Here is a 17,061-nt window from a genome sequence, read left to right on the forward strand (position 1 = left end):
TGAACAAGCTTTATTTTGAAAAAAAAAAAATCTTGTTAATTGATTTCCTTTTTATATTTAGTAAATCAGACTGATGGTACTGAATAAGTGTTTTTATCTAATGCTAACAAACGCTAGCAATTATGTTTGCTTGGATTTATGCTAAGTGTTAAATTAGCATGATAATATACTAAGCATTTGCTTCCAGTTATTACCTTTAACCTGTCTTTAAAAAAAGAGTTTACATAAGATAAAGTGGACTTGAATGTAGCAACTGTAGCATGGAATTAGCCATGAGGCTAAATTGGCTAAAATGCTAATTGTTGTGAATATACTGTTATAAGTATATACAGTATGATTTTTTTTTCATGATTTAAATGTACAACTACATATTTGGAGCTAATTCATCATAATCATATGCAAGCGCCTCCAATAAAGTGATATTGATGACATTTGGGGCGTTTATTTGCCTGTTTTAACTATGATCGGAAATGTACGTTAATATTGTGAAGGCTTAAGTCACACCACAGTATGAAAGGAACCTATTGTTCTTTTTTTATGGGCCTGCCATTGTTTACTCAAGAGTGTCAATAACAACAGCATAAATTTTGTGTGCCATTTTATTTTTAGCTAATGGCCCCTGTATCACATCTCAGCTGTGGACCTTCTGAGAGGGATTAGAGCAAGGTATGTCACTTTCCGCTCCCTCTGTGCATCCATGGTGATAGCATGCATCTACAACCACATGTCAAGTGAAGTATGCAAAGGTTAAAGGTCAACTTAGTAGCTTCGGAGGAAATGTACTTGACATATATTGCGCTGTTAAACGTCTCATTGTATCTTGGTGATGTTTTTTAATTCCTCCATACAGCACAAATGCATCTTTGAATTTTACATGAGGGTCACTGACCACATTTACAAGCAGGAAGTATCCACATTTTACATCTCACTGAAAGGGTTTCCCTTATTGGCACTTGGATGGATTGTTATGACAAAGTGTTCCGCTTCCTGCGGTGACGGTTTATTCTTAGGAACACTTAGGCCGTGGAATGCATGCACACTGAAGGGCAGAGTCTTAGAAGTATCAAAACATGCAGCCACCTAAAGATATCTCATGATAATAATCCTCTCTTTTATATCAATCATTGGGCGGGTGTCAAATTGTTATTATCGGGTTGTCACTCGTCAGCCATTTTGAATGGCGAGATGTGCGAACGGATGATTTGAATCACTATAAAATGACTCACAGCCGTTTGAAAATACTGTGATCCTTCGTGTTTCGTTTATCGCGGCTTCACTACATCGCAGATTTTTTCTCCAAATTAGCAAAATATTTAAAAGTAAAAATAAAACTAAATTGAGGAAACGTGTCTAACCTTTAGGACAATACTCCAAATGTTCGTTTACATTCCTTTAGAAGTCCGTTTTCGAGTGTTAGCATGATGGCGAATTACCATCTTTCCGCTAACTCGTTAGCCTGCCCAATATTTCTTGTTGGTGACCGTACTTCGCGGATTTCACTTATCGCGGGTGGTTTTTGGAACAAATTATCCACGATAAACGAGGGATTACCACATAGAATAAAAATGAAAATTGGATAGGATTCTTCATAGTAATTTGACAAACAAATGACAAACAAAAACAATCTGTATTTAGAAATGAAACACATCATAGCACATCATATTTACAAGTTTACAAGAAAAAAAGGGAGAATAATCAGAAGACAAAATTACAAAAAAATCATGTAGCAGTGCAAAAAAATCCAACTTTTTTTTTTTTAATCACTGTTGCTCCTCCTGTATCCCAGCCAGTTACCATGGCAACCTCCTTTATATTATCTTAGGTGTAATGGGAGTTCAACCTGTAAATGAAAAAAACATTTCTGAAATAAACTTTTGTATTACGTGTCAATTGACAGTGTTTGTATTGTTGCTACGTCTGCCTTTATCAAACCTCCGCTGAACACTTGCTATGAATAGGCAGCATTAAGTGGTAGGAATTTGGCGGCTGGGGGCAGAGCGGACTTTTTTCCACAGTAACAAACCACGAGGTAGCAAAACACTTCCATTGAAAAGCATGATAAGTATTTTAGTGGTAAACATTCATTTAACATGGGGACAGAATGTGATGCATTTGGGAAGACATCTGTGGCGAAAAAGGTTAGTTTCTCATATCTTATTTAATCATTATTATTTAATTACAGGCTTAAGTGGAAGCTCGAGTGACAAAAATTTAATTTGGGGGAGTTATGAGCATTAACTGTTGGCAGCGGACTTGAACATAGAGATAACATAACTTATGAAATGCTGCTAGCTTAATGCTTAAACTAGCATTGACGTTGCGGTGATTATAAATGTTATTTAAATATTTTAAAAGAATAGAAAAAAAACAGATCAAATAATAATACTCTCAGGCATATATTCTTTATCCTCTGTGAAACTCGATTTATATTATTCCACCTTGATAATCTTTTGTTTTGTCATAATATCTACCTGTCGTGTGACTGTATGTATTATACTGCCCCCTTGTGGCCAGGGTAACACGTTAAAATTAAATTACTGATATTGTGTGTTCTATTTTTACAGTATATATTTTTTTAATGTGAAAAATGTGCCTTGGCCTCATGATAAGATTTTCCTCACCTTTCTCAGGCCCCGGATGCTGCTGTTCCGGATGGAGTCCATCAGCTGGTCGTGGGCCGACCTCATTGGCGTGGATGGCCTGCTGCTGTCGTCCCCCCGCCTCTCCACCGCTACAGGTCTCAGCGCGTTCTTCAGCTCCTTGAGGATGGAGGTGGTCTCGTCCTTGACCTTGCCCTTCTTGCCCTTCTTCCCTTTGGTCTTGGTCTTCTTGCTGCTGGCCTCATGGGATTTGATCACCTCGGCGATGGTCCGGGTGGGTTTATTCTTCTCTTGCCGAGAGGGCAGTAGGAGTGCAGGAGGGGGAGGTGGTGGTGGAGGGGGAGGTGGTGGAGGAGGTGGTGGTGGTGGTGGTGGTGGTGCAGGAGGTGTTTGCTTTTTAGCCAGGTTGATCCGCTGGACTTTGGGGGAGGACCAAGGAGAGGATCGAGGTGAGCTGCAGGGTGTTCCTCTCTAGGAGCAAGAAGGACAAAACTGTTGTCAATTTTGGAACCAATATGCTAAAAAACAATATGCCAATAAGATGGCGCCAAACTACTACTTTTACATCAAACAGCGCTTTGGTGTCATCTATTAGGCAAGATTTTCAACTAACCATCTTGTGCCAAAGAACTCTGTTGAACTAAATGGAGGAGCTTCCATTGTGCCCAAATAACAACTAATACAAAAGGTGTGCTTTGGCGCCATTTTCCGGCAGCGACAGACAATCATAAACATTATGTGGGGAGTGCAAAATACTCGTGGATTCGTAATAATCATAGAGAACTAAAACACTTTCTAATAGAGAAGTAGTGCTTTGGCACCATCGTCTGGAATTGACAGGCTATTATGCAAATTAGTTACAAGCAGATCAGAACTAAGCAGGATCTGTTCGCCAAAATTATTTTTTTTGTTAGCGTAGTAGCATAATGGCAATAATCAATGTCCTTGTTTAATATTTTTTTTGTCATGTTACCAGCGCTGTGGTTCGTGGATTAGCAGCTCCTTCCGGCGCCCCCTGCTGCTGCAGTTGCCTCTGCTCCTGCAGTCGTTTCTGCCTCTGACGGTCTTGGTTCCTGGTGAGGATGCCCGTCATGCTCATCCTGGGACCAGGTAGGTTAAATTGGTAGCCCAGCTTGATCAAGGTATGGTTTTCCCTTAGTATCTTCACCATCTCCATCTCTACCTGAAGTCAAGCACGCCATTTTGTGATGTCAAAGGTCATTCAGTGGAGCATCAATGCTAGCTACCCACCTGTCCTCCACAGATGTGTCTCTGGTTGTGGAATCGAAGTTCGGTCAGGGTGTTGTTCCCGGGGAGGGCTTGAACCAAAGCCATGACGCCCTTCCCGCTCACATAGTTGGACTCGATGTTGAGGCTCACGATAGATGAGTTCTCCCGTAGCATCTTAGCGACGGCGATAGCTACCGGGTCGTCGGCGTGGGTGTTGGCGAGGCTGAAGACGCGCACGTGCGTGTTGGACCTCAGAGCTTCGGCGAATCGGATTAGGGTCTCCTGTAAAAACGACGACCCCATTTTCAAAGGCAGTCATATAAAAAATAATTTCGGAAGACCGATTATTTTTGTACCTGCGAGATGTCGTCGATGTTATTCAAGTTGACTTCTGTGAGCTCGGGGTCGTCACGAAGCGCTTGCTGCAGGGCCTCGTCCACGACGGTGGGGTTCCCGCTGGCGTTGGGGTCCACGGGCGGAGGGGGAGGAGTCAGTCTAATTGGCTCCGCCCTCTGTGGCTTCAGCAGCTGCGGTACGACGAGCGGCGGCGGCGGCGGCGGCGTTACAGGCTTAAAGTTAGCGTCTTCATCGTCCTCTTCTGTTTCGACCTCCTCCTCACTTTCCTCCTCACTTTCCTCCTCACTTTCCTCTTCTTCCTCCTCTTCCTCTTCCTCATCTTCCTCCTCTATTTCCTTTTTCTGCTCTTTCTCGCTTTCGTCGTCCTTTTCATCTTCGGATTCGCTGTTTCTGTCTGTCACGCGCTCGTCTTCATCATCCTACGTCGAGACGGATTTAATAATGTTACTTTTACAATTTGTATCTTCAATCAACTTCAAATGTAATGGTGGGCAAGAGCTGTGGTGTAAAACAGGCCAAAATACTTTTTTTATTATTAGCCATGGGGCAGTTGCGATCGTGCCCTTTACATTCTGCCTAGCAACAACAACACAGCCATATTCTAAACTGTGAGTTTCATACGGAAAATCTCAGAACCACCAACTCAATGTGCGACACACACAAGATCCTAATTTTAGCCAATTAAAATGATTTTTGCAAAGGATTGTGAAAAATTCACCAGCTTTGCCATTATTGTACTTCGTTGGACTTCATCCACGTGTCCATTGGAATGCAAGAGGAAAATCCACAGGGAGTCTTGTGGTATATGTTACATAGTCCTGTAATAGATTTTTTTCCACTCAACTCTTGAATTGTATCTGAAGGTTAGATTCCGAGAAGCTCGAAGTAAGACAAAAGAACACATTTGCGTCATTCTCACCACTGACCGTTTTAGCGCTCGCTCCGGCAATTTCATTTTCCAGGATTTTCTGTGTCTCAGCTTCCCAATATTTCATAAGCGCCTCTCTACTGAAAGTCCCAGTCGGGGTCTTGTCGGTCTGGTCCCTCTGTCGTAGCCCGATAGGCACGTTGGCGTCGGGGTCGATGTCCACCAGTTCCTTCTCCAACTCGGCCAGCTCTTCTGGGCTGAGCGATGCCAGGAGCTCATCCTCGTCCACATCTTCGTACTTACTCAACTCCCGGCGGTATCCGAAACAACTCATAGCTAAAGCGAACGGTCACATAGACTAATTGTAAAAGTAGAGGAGAACTCAAAAAGGGTCTCCAGTCCGAACCGGGTCTCTGCTAATATGTCACTGAGTCGACTAATCTTCCCCCAGCTGCCGCTCCGGCCTTAAGAGAGGGATCAGAGGTGTGCGTAGCAAAAGTGGCGGCCCCCTATGATGCGGCGTCTTTTTTAGGAGGCAGAGCCATGAAAAGCATGTGAGCTCAGAGGCTGCGGCCTGTCATCATTGCGGCGTGTCACCGATGCCTGAGTGGCTTTGTTCATAGCCAAGAACAGAACACGCAACAACACACAAATGTAGACATGGCATCACAAGTGTTGTCCATCAACAAACTTCGGCGTACTCTCCGAGTTATCCCTCTTGCAAACACTAGTGGGCATATTTAAAAAAAAAAAAATATATATATATATATATATATATATATATATATATATATATATATATATATATATATATTTAAAATATATTTTTTGTTACAGATATATATATTTTTTACAGATATCTATATATTTTTTGCATATACATTTACTTTTACATATATGTATATATAAAAAAAAAATATATATATATATATATATATATATATATATATATATATATATATGTGTGTATATATATACATTTTTTACAGACATATATAGATTTTACAGACATATATATTTTACAGACATACATATGTTTTTGCATATATATGTATGTGTATTAAAAAAAAATTGTTACAGATATATATACTATATATATTTTTTTACAGCTATATATATTTTTTTGCATATACATATGTATATATTTTTTTACATATATATATTTTACAGGTATATATATATTTTTTTACATATTTTACATATATATATATATATATATATATACTATATATATTATATTATATTATATTATATTATATTATATTATATTATATTATATTATATTATATTATATTATATTATATGTGTGTGTACTCGGTAGGGTCATACCAAGGCAATACTGACAAGTGACCAAGTTTGATAAACAAATTCAAGTCATTAAATTAATAGGATGCTGGTGACCCCCAAAAATAGTCTGGAAGCCCCTCAAAGAGCAGATAAGAAAACAATACTGGATTCCTAAAAATATAATGAGAAGCATGCTTGTGTGCAAGTCCAATATGAAATTAATATATTCTATTGTCTTCAAAAAAAAAAAAGAAAAAGAATGCTCTGTTTTGAGCGTGAGAAATTTGAAATATGCGCAGTAGATGTTGCTGATAGCTCGTACTCACTTTGGCGCAAAATTCTCAAAACATCTCGTTATTATGTTTTATTAATATCACGTTTTCAGAGAATTTGTTAGCATAGTCTTACTATTTTTATGAGCTTGATGATTGGAAGATGACTTAATTTGTGTATGCTTTCAATAACAAGAAAAGCCTGGTTGAATATCAAAGCCACACATTTCCTCCAACCTGCATTCATTTACATTCAAAAAATCTCTCGGGAATAACCCGGGTGAAATACACCCCCCGCTAGCGCGTATGCAGCGCCCACGCTCTGGTGACGACTTGATTGATCCGTGGGAGAAGTCTCAGACGTGGTCAGCGTGTGACACGGTGACTCAGCCTGTAGGCGGCCTCTCCAGCCTTTCAAAAAGCCTTCGCCAGTCTGTGTGGAGGCAGGCAGACGGCTGCTGGCCCATCCTCAAGTTTCAATGCTTGAACCTCGCACACACACACACACACGGGCTCACAGTTATCTCCAGCTTTGGATTATAAAGACGCACTTCCATGCAGCGGATCAGGCATTTGTGCTCCATATGAGGGAGAAAGTAAGTCTATTTATTTTTATTCCGTATTGGGAAAGACTGAGGAGTTTGTGAAAGCTGACATTTGGTTTTACTCGTCATGTTGACAAAGGCAGATGAGCTTGTGTTAACCCTGCAGTGAAACAATATTGACATTATTCCATATTTTGTGCCAGGAAACAGCTAATAAATTTTTCTCACAGATCTTCAAGGCACCTTGTGTCCTCCTGAGTCTGTTTACAAGTTTGAATCTATGCTGTGGAAAATTTGGAACCCCGATAACTGATGATGTGAGCAAGCTGTCGCTACTGGTGAGTTTCTTCGCCTTTTATTTTTTTGTTCTGTTTGATTTTTGCATTTAATTTTTGCCTCTCATTTAGAAACAGAACATCCCTTCCGATTATGAGATTCCTCTTCATTACATTCCCAGAGAAGTGGTATGTATGCAAAAAAAAATCATCTTACCGTATTTTACGGACTATAAGGCGCATTTAAATTCTCAAAAACGTTCTTATTATTCATTGTCAATGTTTTTTTTCTTAGGCTGGTGCATGTTGGGTGGTATTAAACGTTTACCCATTGGAGCAAAGTCTTCGCAATTTGGCCAACATGTTTGGCGCCGTCTCTTCCAACAAGGAAAATATCCTGGTTTTCATCGCCATGCTGAAAAGTTTGCGTTTTACGTTTGACCATCAGGAACTGGTAAGCCGTCACGTATTTGATCGTTCCGGACGGGGAAGTCATTAAACGTTCTCCGTCCAGGAAACAGCAATGCAAGTCTTCCAGTGTCACTACCAGGAGGGGAGATTTAAGAATGAGCTTTATTTCGACTACATCGAGGAGCTCCTCCACGTTGCGGGTCATGAAGCCTCCAGCTTCTCCTGCAAGCCGCCGCCTTGTCTCAATTCGGCAAATGCACCAGGTAAATTTGCAATAGATGTGTCCAAAATTTGAACGTGGATTATACAAATCTATTAATGTATATTAACAAAGTCGTTCATACCTGTAATATTTCACACACTTTTTGTCATTTATGATTGAGCCTTAAGAATTTTCTTAGCAACAATCAGACAGGCTAATTCCATATTGTTGCGTATGCTAACTAGCTAAAATTGTATTTCAGTACTATAAATATTAGTCACCTTTTTTTTTCAATTGAATATATTTATTACCATTATAAATTTATGCTCAAACCAGTTCAATATTTAATAGTAATATTGATCTTTGGCGATTTTATCCGTCAATGAGAATTGATTACATATATTGTCCTTCTTACAGGGGGTCAAAAGGAAGGTCGGGATTACAGATGGTGGAAAAGAACGCCGTTGCTTCTGGTTTTTATTCCTATAACGGCTTGCGTCATTCTCATCATATGGCGGGTAAATAATTGTGACTTATTTAATCACCTGAGCGCCATGTAAACACCTCACAGCAAGATTTGTACGATTCTTTTTCCGGTAGCTTCTTTCCAGAGTGGATTGGAACACATTAACACTATGCAAACAAGATTATTACCTTGCAAACATTTTTAAAAGGTAAAACTAGTTTTTGTGACGTACTTAATATTTCTTGCGGTGTGTTCGACACGAGACAATTTCCTGTTTTTCAGACTGCCAGACGCCATTTTGCGTATGACGGCGTTTTTAATATAATTGAATTCATACTAGAGCTTAATTTAATTATTACCAATACATCTTGGAGCTAAATAGAATATTATTATAGCTATTTGTAATGAAGTCCAAGCCACACCATTCTAGAAAAAAAAAAAAAATCCCATTATATGGAATCTCCAAGGGCCACTCCAATAAAGCCCGAATGATGATGTACTCGTTTTAGCGAGCACTTCCTGAAAGGAAATTCCTGTTAACAAGCGCTCATTAAATATTGAGCAGTGCTTTGAGGCTCCCCTATTAGCTCACCTAATGATGTCCGCCTTGTGATTAAACAAATTTTCTTCAGATCGCATCTACGAGACATTTACCGGCACGCCCAGCTGAGGAGATCGAAATGGCACCTCGTGGCATCGTTCCAAGCGTGTCCGTCGTCTCCATCCCGCTTCAAAAGCTCGCCCACGACACCGCTGATGCTCTCCCGGAGGAGGACGTGGTCGCCGGGCATGAAATGAGATGAAGAATAAAAATAAGGATGAGAAGGTTCCGTATGGGAGAAGCTCAGACGGCTCACTCTGACGTGAACTGAGGCCAGAGCGTCATGTGGATTAAGCCTTAAATCCCAAATGAATTCTGGAGCATTGAAAAATGAAATCTGGAGAAGGCCTGGACTGGATCCTCTTCTGGACGAATGGATCTCCAGATTAGCTGAATGGCGACTCGAGTCATTGTGACATGGACTTGAGTCACCGCTCTGATGGCTTGTGACTTGACTCAAGAGTTGACTCGAGTCACTCACAAAATTGGCTCGCAATAGCCAATCATGACCTTATTCGTCTTCTCGCGTTATGAAGACCAGATACTGAAACAATAAGGTGACTTGAGATTAAGTCGATTTGACGTTCCCAAACGATGAGTCCACTAGTCAACTACGTAAAGTCGACAAATAGCTAAATCTTCGTACAACACCTGCTTCGGACTTGCTTAATGAGGTCACCCATTAATTGACTACGACTCAATTTTTAGCATGTTATAATCAACTGCTAACTATTTGAAGTCTTTCAACCCTTACTTAGGAGATATTCTAGATATTAATCCTGACAATCGGGTTCGAATCGACTTTGGACTAAACATCTTAAATCGTTCGACCCCTACGTAGGACTTGCTTTCGATATCAATGATCAATAATCAACTTTCAGCATATAGGTGTCCCGATACCCCCTCCCCGCATATAGCCACTAGATTATGATTACGCATGTCCAGTTATTTATCTTAATGCCTTCTCAGCGTATGAACACGTAGAAAGCGATTCATCCGAGCCACTCGTGCACTTGTTGTTGACATTGCGATGATCGGTCGCAGATGGCAAAGCCGCCGGTCGCAAACAACACTCCGCTTGCGGTTCAACAAGGGTCCTACTTTGTGTATCAAAGCTTGCAGCAGATGGCAAAGATAGCCACGGCCAGACTGGCCTGTGAATCCCTCCATTGTGTGTTCCGCTCCAGCCGTGATGTATCGCTTCTTCTTCTTCTCGGTCGCAGCGAAGAGCGCTGAACTTTCTAATGCCTCATTCACTGAGTCAAACCCAATCATGAGGATGTGTGGGGAGAGGATTCGTCATCGACACACAGAAAGGGAAGACAGGAGCGTCGAGGAGATACGGACGGACGGACGGATGAGCTCAGTGAGGAGCATAAGAGGGACGCTTGTTCTCGGTCCACAAAAGACGTGGCCGTAGGCTGGAGGAAATGCCACTTACCAACACGACTGAGCGCGATGAATCAACGCGCCAGGAATCTCGGTGGACCGCACGCAACTGCTGATGATGATTAATATTCCAATAACAGTTTTACAGTATTCCAATGATTGCTTTCCAAGGAACCACTTCATTAAAATACACCAAAGTGTAAATAGACAAGTTGGACATGTCTCACAAAAAGAAACATTTAGACTATAAGTGGAATTTACTGAATTTAAAATGTGTTTAACGGTGAACTTGATTTGACCTAATGTTGTTCTAAAATTTGACCCCAATATGCCAAACTAGTAAACATTCTAACGCGTGTTCCTTGGAAGTTACAATGTTTACTGAATCGCCCAGGGAATTATTTTTTGTGTAAATGTGTGAAAATGTGTGTCATTCAGCAACAAAATACTGTGAGCGCATTTCTTCTTTCTATATGTGTGTCTTGAAGGGTAACATTTGCCATGTACAGTGAAAAGCTGGAAAGCCTGTCATCAAATCACATCCTGCTTAAATCTAATATTCCGATTGCATTATTTAGCCACAATGTGATAAGTTAAAGTCCCAATGATCATCGTCACACACACATCTGGGAAAGTATAAGAAACAGATCATTTTGATGCAGTGCCATTCTACACCACTGCCAAAATATTTGCATTCACTGGATTTCACAGCAAGAAAAACAATTTAACACTATTAACATTATGCATGAAAAAGAACTATTTTATGGTTGTGACGTTTATACTGTGTGTTAATTGAATTTTTTGCAATTTTTACAAGGGAAGAACACAGCAACACCGAACAATTATTGAATGCATTCTTCTTTTTGTTATTTGAGAAACTGGTGTTACTAATGTGGAGAGAATTGGAGGGAAAACAATTAAATGAGACTTTATTTATTACATACCAGGGTTTAGCGACAGAGCTATGGTAAGCATTTTATACATGTTACAAGTCTATAAACAATTTGTTTGTCATGGATTTCCCGTCTTGAAATAAACAATAAACGTATTTTTCACAAGTTGATGCTGTACCGTCATGGACACTCCAGTTTCCGATGTAACTAAACACATCATTTCGTCTCAAATATGCTATACCTTTATTTTGTAGATTCACTTCCGCCGGAAACTGTTTAGCTTTTGTTTTGGAAAGCTACGAGCCACGGTCGCCATTATTCTTCCTGGCTTGACGTTCGAGAAATAATACATTTCTTTTACTTTTCTTTTATTTTTAGGCAAACAAAACACTTTCATTTTTTTCCAGTAAGTCGTTTATTTCCACTGTGAGTTTGCAACACTGGCCGGCGGCCACAGAATGGAGAGGCGGTCCGAAGGTAAGTTGCTAAGCTAACATTGGCGGGCTAACAGCTACCGCCAAGAACTATTGAATAAAATATGACGCCATCAATCTGTCGCTCTACGTAAGATGGATATTGACACAGCCAAGGATGACCGCAACTGTTGCTCAAACTCTTTAATTTTGGCAGCATCGCCAAGTAAAATCCCTCACGACTCCCTGCACGCGCTTGATTAAAATTAAACATAGTTGCCCGGATGTCCTGATCGCATTCTGCATGGTTGTTTTTTTCTGCGTTCAATAATGTTGCATGCAATATCAAGAAAAATTAAAAATCAGATGCATGTGGGTGCTAATTTCGTGCATGGTTCTGCTTATGTGCGGAGGGTTTATGCTTCCGGTTTAATTGCACAAGCATCGTCTGCGCACCTTATGTGCGTTAACATCACTCCAGGTGTAATTGACTTGTGCAGTGACCATAATCTCGCATTCATGACGTAAAAATAATTTGTGGGTTTTGAAGGCATTGCTAGCTGCTTAGTATGTGTTAGTGATCCCAAACTGCTCTGCGGTGACCAAAGATTCTCACCTCCCTAATGAGGAAAAATAATAATGAAAATTTCCCTGCCAGCTAACTTTATTGTGTGACCCGCCCCCAGGTGCCGGAGGGGCTCTCCCACTGGCCTCCCTTCGACTGATGGTGTCCCCGTTGCAGTTGGCGTATTCGTTCATGTGGCAAGTGATCCGCCAGAGAAACGTCACGCAGTACAAGAAGGTGGAGGAGTTTGTCACCATGGTGACGCAGACGGTTCCGGAGCTCATGAGTTTCAAGCAGACGGCTCAGCTCGTCTTGGGCTTGCGGGCGAGGGTAAGCGGTGGCGTATATGAAGTTGGCTTGTAAATAAAATTTGTGTCGGAAGGCAAAAAAAAATAAAAAATCTGCAAACCGGTCAGTCGATTAATGGGTCAAATAATCGTTCTACTAATTTCTTCTTTTAGATCATTTTGGATTTGCTCCAGGGAGAAGGCCAACCAGACTCCCGTGCTATTCAAACACTAATAAATAAACTGAAGATCCCTGCATCTACACGGGTAAGTATGCCTAAACTCTCCTTCCGTGGTGTTAATTAAATATTGAATTGTTTCTGTTACAAAAGGATTCGGAAGTGGAGAACTGTCAAACCAACTTCATGGTGCTGGTCCAGAATCTGCTCAAAAGCCCCACAGAGAGGAAGATCTTCTTTAAGGTACTCTTTGCTGGAACAATACTTTGTTGGGCTGGGGTCCACGTTGTCATGGATACGATGGATTCATGGGGTGTGTATAATAATAATAACAAAAGCTGTCTCCATGGTAACCGTGTCGCATTGCTTAGTATTCCTAGATTTCATCGGGTTTTTCTCCACAGGAGGTGTTCCCGGTTCAGTATGGCACAAAGTTTGACACGGCGCTGCAGACTCTGCTCGCCGGCCTGGTGTGCAAGTTGGAGCAGCTACTTCCTGTTCCCAATCTCTCCCAGGTACGCATTCGAACCCAGGATGTCTCCATTATGAAGCAGACCATGAGTCACCAATGATGCCTCCACCTAACATTCCACACCAAAATGGATCAAACTTGGTCTTAGTCATCTTTTTCCATTTCAGCTCAGTTCCATGATTTCACAACCCACCACGCTGGAGGCATGTGGGGGCGTCATTCCCGAGGGGGGCGACCTCAAGTCTCTCCTGCTGTACCAGCAATCCAAAGGACTGCTGTCTGGTAAAGGTATGAAGAAGCTAGAAAAACCAATTCTGAAAAAGAAAACCTAGGTTTGAGACGATTAATCGAATCACTTGTGCACTGGCTAACAGTTAGCGCACGCTAACCCGCGCGTATTAATTTCCTGGCGCCCACGTCACTCACCGGACCAGGCTCCGCCTTCTAAGCCACACCCACTCAAAGTCACAAATATTGAAGTGTGGAATGGTATTGAATCGTCTTCCATTTGTTTTCCACATGTCCAGCAACCATCTCGTCTTCAGTGGGCGACTGCGTGCTCTCGTCCCTCGCCTTCCGACCCAAACCCGTCCAAGCTCCTCCTCCGCAGCCGCCGCCGCCTCCCCCTCCTCCTCCCCCGCCGCAGCCCGTGCTAAGCCCTCCGGTCACGAGCCCGCTCCCACTCGGCGACATGTCAGAAGACTCGGACGACGCTGAGGTCCTCGTCACCGCCTCGCATGTTACCATGGCAGCCAGCAGTGAAGCCGTTCCAAAAACGCCAGTTTCCGAGGCGGGGCAAAGTAAAGAAACTGAGCAGGCAGCGCCGGCAGACAAGTCGGAAGCGCCGCCGGCGCCCTTGAAATCCATCCCCTTCAAAGTGGTGCCCTTGAAAACGGCGTCGCCAAGTCCCACCGTGACGAAGGACGGCCAAAAGCTCCAAACGCAACGCGTCACCCTGCACCAGTGGGTGTCGCAGATCGCCACCAACACCATCTCCCTCCCGGCCTTGCCGCCGTTGCCCCTCGATAGATTCGCCGAGGAAGACTACTCTCAGCCGAGCATCCGCCGGAAGAAGCAAATCCGCCCGCCGGCCGACCGTTTCAACTGCAGCATGTGCGACAAGAGCTTCCCTTACCAGTCCAAGCTGATGGACCACGAGCGCATCCACACGGGCGAGAAACCCTTCGCGTGCACCTCGTGCAGCAAAAGCTTCCGCACTCAGGCTTTCCTCAACAACCACTTGAAGACCCACAGCACGGCACGACCCTACGCCTGCGGCCAGTGCGGCAAGTGCTTCGCCAAGCTGCAGAGCTTGACCAAGCACATGCTGGCCCACAGCGGCCAGAAGCCCTTCTACTGCGATATCTGCAACAAGGGCTTCACCCAGTCCACCTATTTCAAGAGGCACATGGAGTGCCACACTAGTCAGATGACCTTCCCGTGCAAGCACTGCAACAAAAGCTTCCCCACCGCCTTCAAGCTTGCCAACCACGAGCGCTGGCACACCCGGGACCGCCCCCACATGTGCGAGCGCTGCGGCAAACGCTTCCTCGTGCCCAGCCTGCTGAAACGGCACATGGGGTACCACATCGGCGACCGCCAGTACCTCTGCTCCCAGTGCGGCAAGACTTTCGTCTACTTGTCGGACCTGAAGCGACACCAGCAGGACCACATCCCCAAAGCTAAGATCCCTTGCCCCGTGTGCCAGAAGAAGTTCTCCAGCAAGTACTGCCTCAGGGTCCACCTGAGGATCCACACCCGGGAGCGCCCCTACCGCTGCTCCCTCTGCGAGAAGAGCTTCACCCAAGTGGGCAACCTCAAGGTTCATATTCGGCTGCACACCAACGAACGGCCATTCAGCTGCGACGTGTGCGGGAAGACGTACAAGCTGGCGTCGCACCTCAACGTCCACAAGCGGACTCACTCCTGCAAGAAGCCTTGGACGTGCGACACCTGCGGCAAAGGCTTCACCGTGCCGGGCCTGCTCAAGAACCACGAGCTGGTGCACCTGCGTGAGGCCGATCCGGACTTCGCCGCCAAGCGGAAGAACAGGGGCAAGCAGAAGAAAAACACACTCAAGAGGAAGTTTGACGAGGAGGAGGAGGAAGGCATCGATGAGTTTTAAAGAAATACAACGGTGCCTTCAGATACCAGCCGTCAACCGTGTATTGAAGACATTTTGTCCAGTTAGAACTTTGTTTTAGTCTAAAAACAGTATCCTCGTGAATTAATCAGAAAAGTCCTCCTGCATTTTTCTCTCTCCAAGGGCGGCCATTTTGTTACTGACACTTGCCGTCGACTAAAGATGACATCACTGTGCCAACCATCACGGCTAAGCTGTTGTCTATGTTCGGTCATGTGACTTTTGCTAGCTGAGCCCTTCGGCACTGTGATGTCATTTTCAGTCGACCGCAAGGAGAAGTAAAAAACAAAATGGCCGCCCCCGGATGGATAAAAACAGATGGATTTTTCTGTTTAACCCATCATCCACGCACCTACTATTAATTTTAATACTGTGTTTAAGCTAGTGGGAGGGGGGGGGGGAACATAGTAACATTGTAAAGATATTCATTGAATTTCCTTTTGATGCTAACGCTAAATACCTTTTATTTTGCGGTGCTTTGAGCGGACACAAAGATTGCAGCACTTGCGTCTCCTCTATTAAAATATACTTTAAAGATTTATTTTGTTGGAAAATGGCATTTTCATTTATTTCAATAGGAATAGATTGATTTAAGTTACGAGTGTCTAAGAACAAATTCAAATTGTATGACAACACCGCTGTATTTTATATAAATCCAGCTGAGGACATTAAAAGCTTTTCCAAACATGTCAGCCAGCATACTAACATTTGTTTTTACTTTGCTCATAAATAGTTTTCCTCTTCTATCAACAGTATTTTTGTACGCAAATATTAATCCCAAAGGCAAGTGTGGCTATTAATCATTTTCATTGATTTAAAAAAAAAAAAGTGGGCTCAAAATATTTTGGTGTTGTTGTATTCCACGGCATGCCACTGTGACATTTGTTGTATTCTTAACATTTGCATTGATTTTTTTGTTTTTTGAAACGTAGTTTGCTTTCTATTAAACGGGAGTGCGTTATTGATTACAAGTGTACCCTAACTCTAGTTGTTATAGTATTATTTTTTGTTTTTAATGCAAATGTGGTGAAATTGTCACATATGTTTGTAAACCTCAGTTAGAGCATTAAAAGCTATAGCGAAGGATTACATCAGTGTCGTCATTTCACTTATGCATTCATCTTCATATACAGTGAAGACGTCAGTCATTAATCCTCCACCTGAGGCAATCACACTCTTAACACTTAAAATGTTTTGTCCTAATGACTTTTTAATAGTGTCCTTCATATTTGTCCCCCTCTTAACTCCTTTGGGGTTTCAGAACAAGCCAGCCTCCCATTTATATTTTATTGATGATCCCTTGCATCTGTTAGCCACAATTAAAACCGGCCTTTGCAATAATAACAATAATCATGAAATGACTTTTAAGATTTGTAGGATCTTTAAAGTCGGACACGCTTAACGAGAATCCGATGGCATTGGAACGAGTGGTTTGGATTAATGCTTTGTTTAATGTGTGCTACGCTGTGATGTGGGCCAGGCTGGGCCATTTTTTAAAGTAAGTGGACAGTCAACAAGAAGTGACTCACTTCCTTTATTTCCCCAGGAGACCTTCCTCAGCCATTATGGCCAGCCAGCAGTGTGAGGCCACATAGTACATACATTA

At 42.6% G+C, this 17,061-nt stretch overlaps 3 protein-coding genes across 3 annotated transcripts; 2 read left to right on the forward strand and 1 right to left on the reverse strand.

The window, feature by feature from the left end:
* Positions 1–625: 625 nt before the first annotated feature.
* Positions 626–5,504, reverse strand: lmod2b (leiomodin 2 (cardiac) b). Its single transcript, XM_088367442.1, has 6 exons — positions 5,114–5,504; positions 4,187–4,606; positions 3,852–4,112; positions 3,574–3,783; positions 2,622–3,071; positions 626–1,840 (listed from the first exon to the last, which is right to left on the reverse strand). Exons 1-6 carry the CDS (start codon positions 5,387–5,389, stop codon positions 1,814–1,816), a joined length of 1,644 nt encoding a protein of 547 aa, XP_088223568.1. The 5' UTR covers positions 5,390–5,504; the 3' UTR covers positions 626–1,813.
* Positions 5,505–7,169: 1,665 nt separating this feature from the next.
* Positions 7,170–11,564, forward strand: LOC148379395 (kit ligand-like). Its single transcript, XM_088367443.1, has 7 exons — positions 7,170–7,210; positions 7,390–7,497; positions 7,567–7,623; positions 7,730–7,888; positions 7,949–8,108; positions 8,465–8,565; positions 9,146–11,564. The coding sequence occupies exons 1-7, from the start codon at positions 7,199–7,201 to the stop codon at positions 9,314–9,316; spliced, it is 768 nt and encodes a 255-aa protein (XP_088223569.1). The 5' UTR covers positions 7,170–7,198; the 3' UTR covers positions 9,317–11,564.
* A 106-nt stretch (positions 11,565–11,670) lies between these two features.
* LOC148379396 (uncharacterized) lies at positions 11,671–16,544 on the forward strand. The gene is made up of 7 exons (XM_088367560.1): positions 11,671–11,873; positions 12,496–12,704; positions 12,836–12,928; positions 12,994–13,083; positions 13,245–13,355; positions 13,480–13,600; positions 13,840–16,544. Exons 1-7 carry the CDS (start codon positions 11,855–11,857, stop codon positions 15,435–15,437), a joined length of 2,241 nt encoding a protein of 746 aa, XP_088223686.1. The 5' UTR covers positions 11,671–11,854; the 3' UTR covers positions 15,438–16,544.
* Positions 16,545–17,061: the final 517 nt, after the last annotated feature.

Source organism: Syngnathus floridae, chromosome 22, assembly GCF_059516105.1.
Source record: "Syngnathus floridae isolate MCC-2025c chromosome 22, RoL_Sflo_1.0, whole genome shotgun sequence".
Lineage (NCBI taxonomy): Eukaryota > Metazoa > Chordata > Actinopteri > Syngnathiformes > Syngnathidae > Syngnathus > Syngnathus floridae.

Excerpts from the sequence above, each read along its gene's own strand:
- LOC148379395 (XM_088367443.1), top strand. Across the intron at positions 7,498-7,566 it reads TGAGCAAGCTGTCGCTACTG|AAACAGAACATCCCTTCCGA; the intron begins GTGAGTTTCTTC and ends CCTCTCATTTAG. Across the intron at positions 7,624-7,729 it reads ATTACATTCCCAGAGAAGTG|GCTGGTGCATGTTGGGTGGT; the intron begins GTATGTATGCAA and ends TTTTTTTCTTAG.
- lmod2b (XM_088367442.1), bottom strand. The coding sequence starts at position 5,389 with ATGAGTTGTTTCGGATACCGCCGGGAGTTGAGTAAGTACGAAGATGTG. Across the intron at positions 4,607-5,113 it reads CCGGAGCGAGCGCTAAAACG|GATGATGAAGACGAGCGCGT; the intron begins GTCAGTGGTGAG and ends GTCTCGACGTAG. Across the intron at positions 3,072-3,573 it reads ATCCACGAACCACAGCGCTG|AGAGGAACACCCTGCAGCTC; the intron begins GTAACATGACAA and ends TCTTGCTCCTAG.
- LOC148379396 (XM_088367560.1), top strand. Across the intron at positions 12,705-12,835 it reads TCTTGGGCTTGCGGGCGAGG|ATCATTTTGGATTTGCTCCA; the intron begins GTAAGCGGTGGC and ends TTCTTCTTTTAG. Across the intron at positions 13,601-13,839 it reads AGGACTGCTGTCTGGTAAAG|CAACCATCTCGTCTTCAGTG; the intron begins GTATGAAGAAGC and ends CCACATGTCCAG.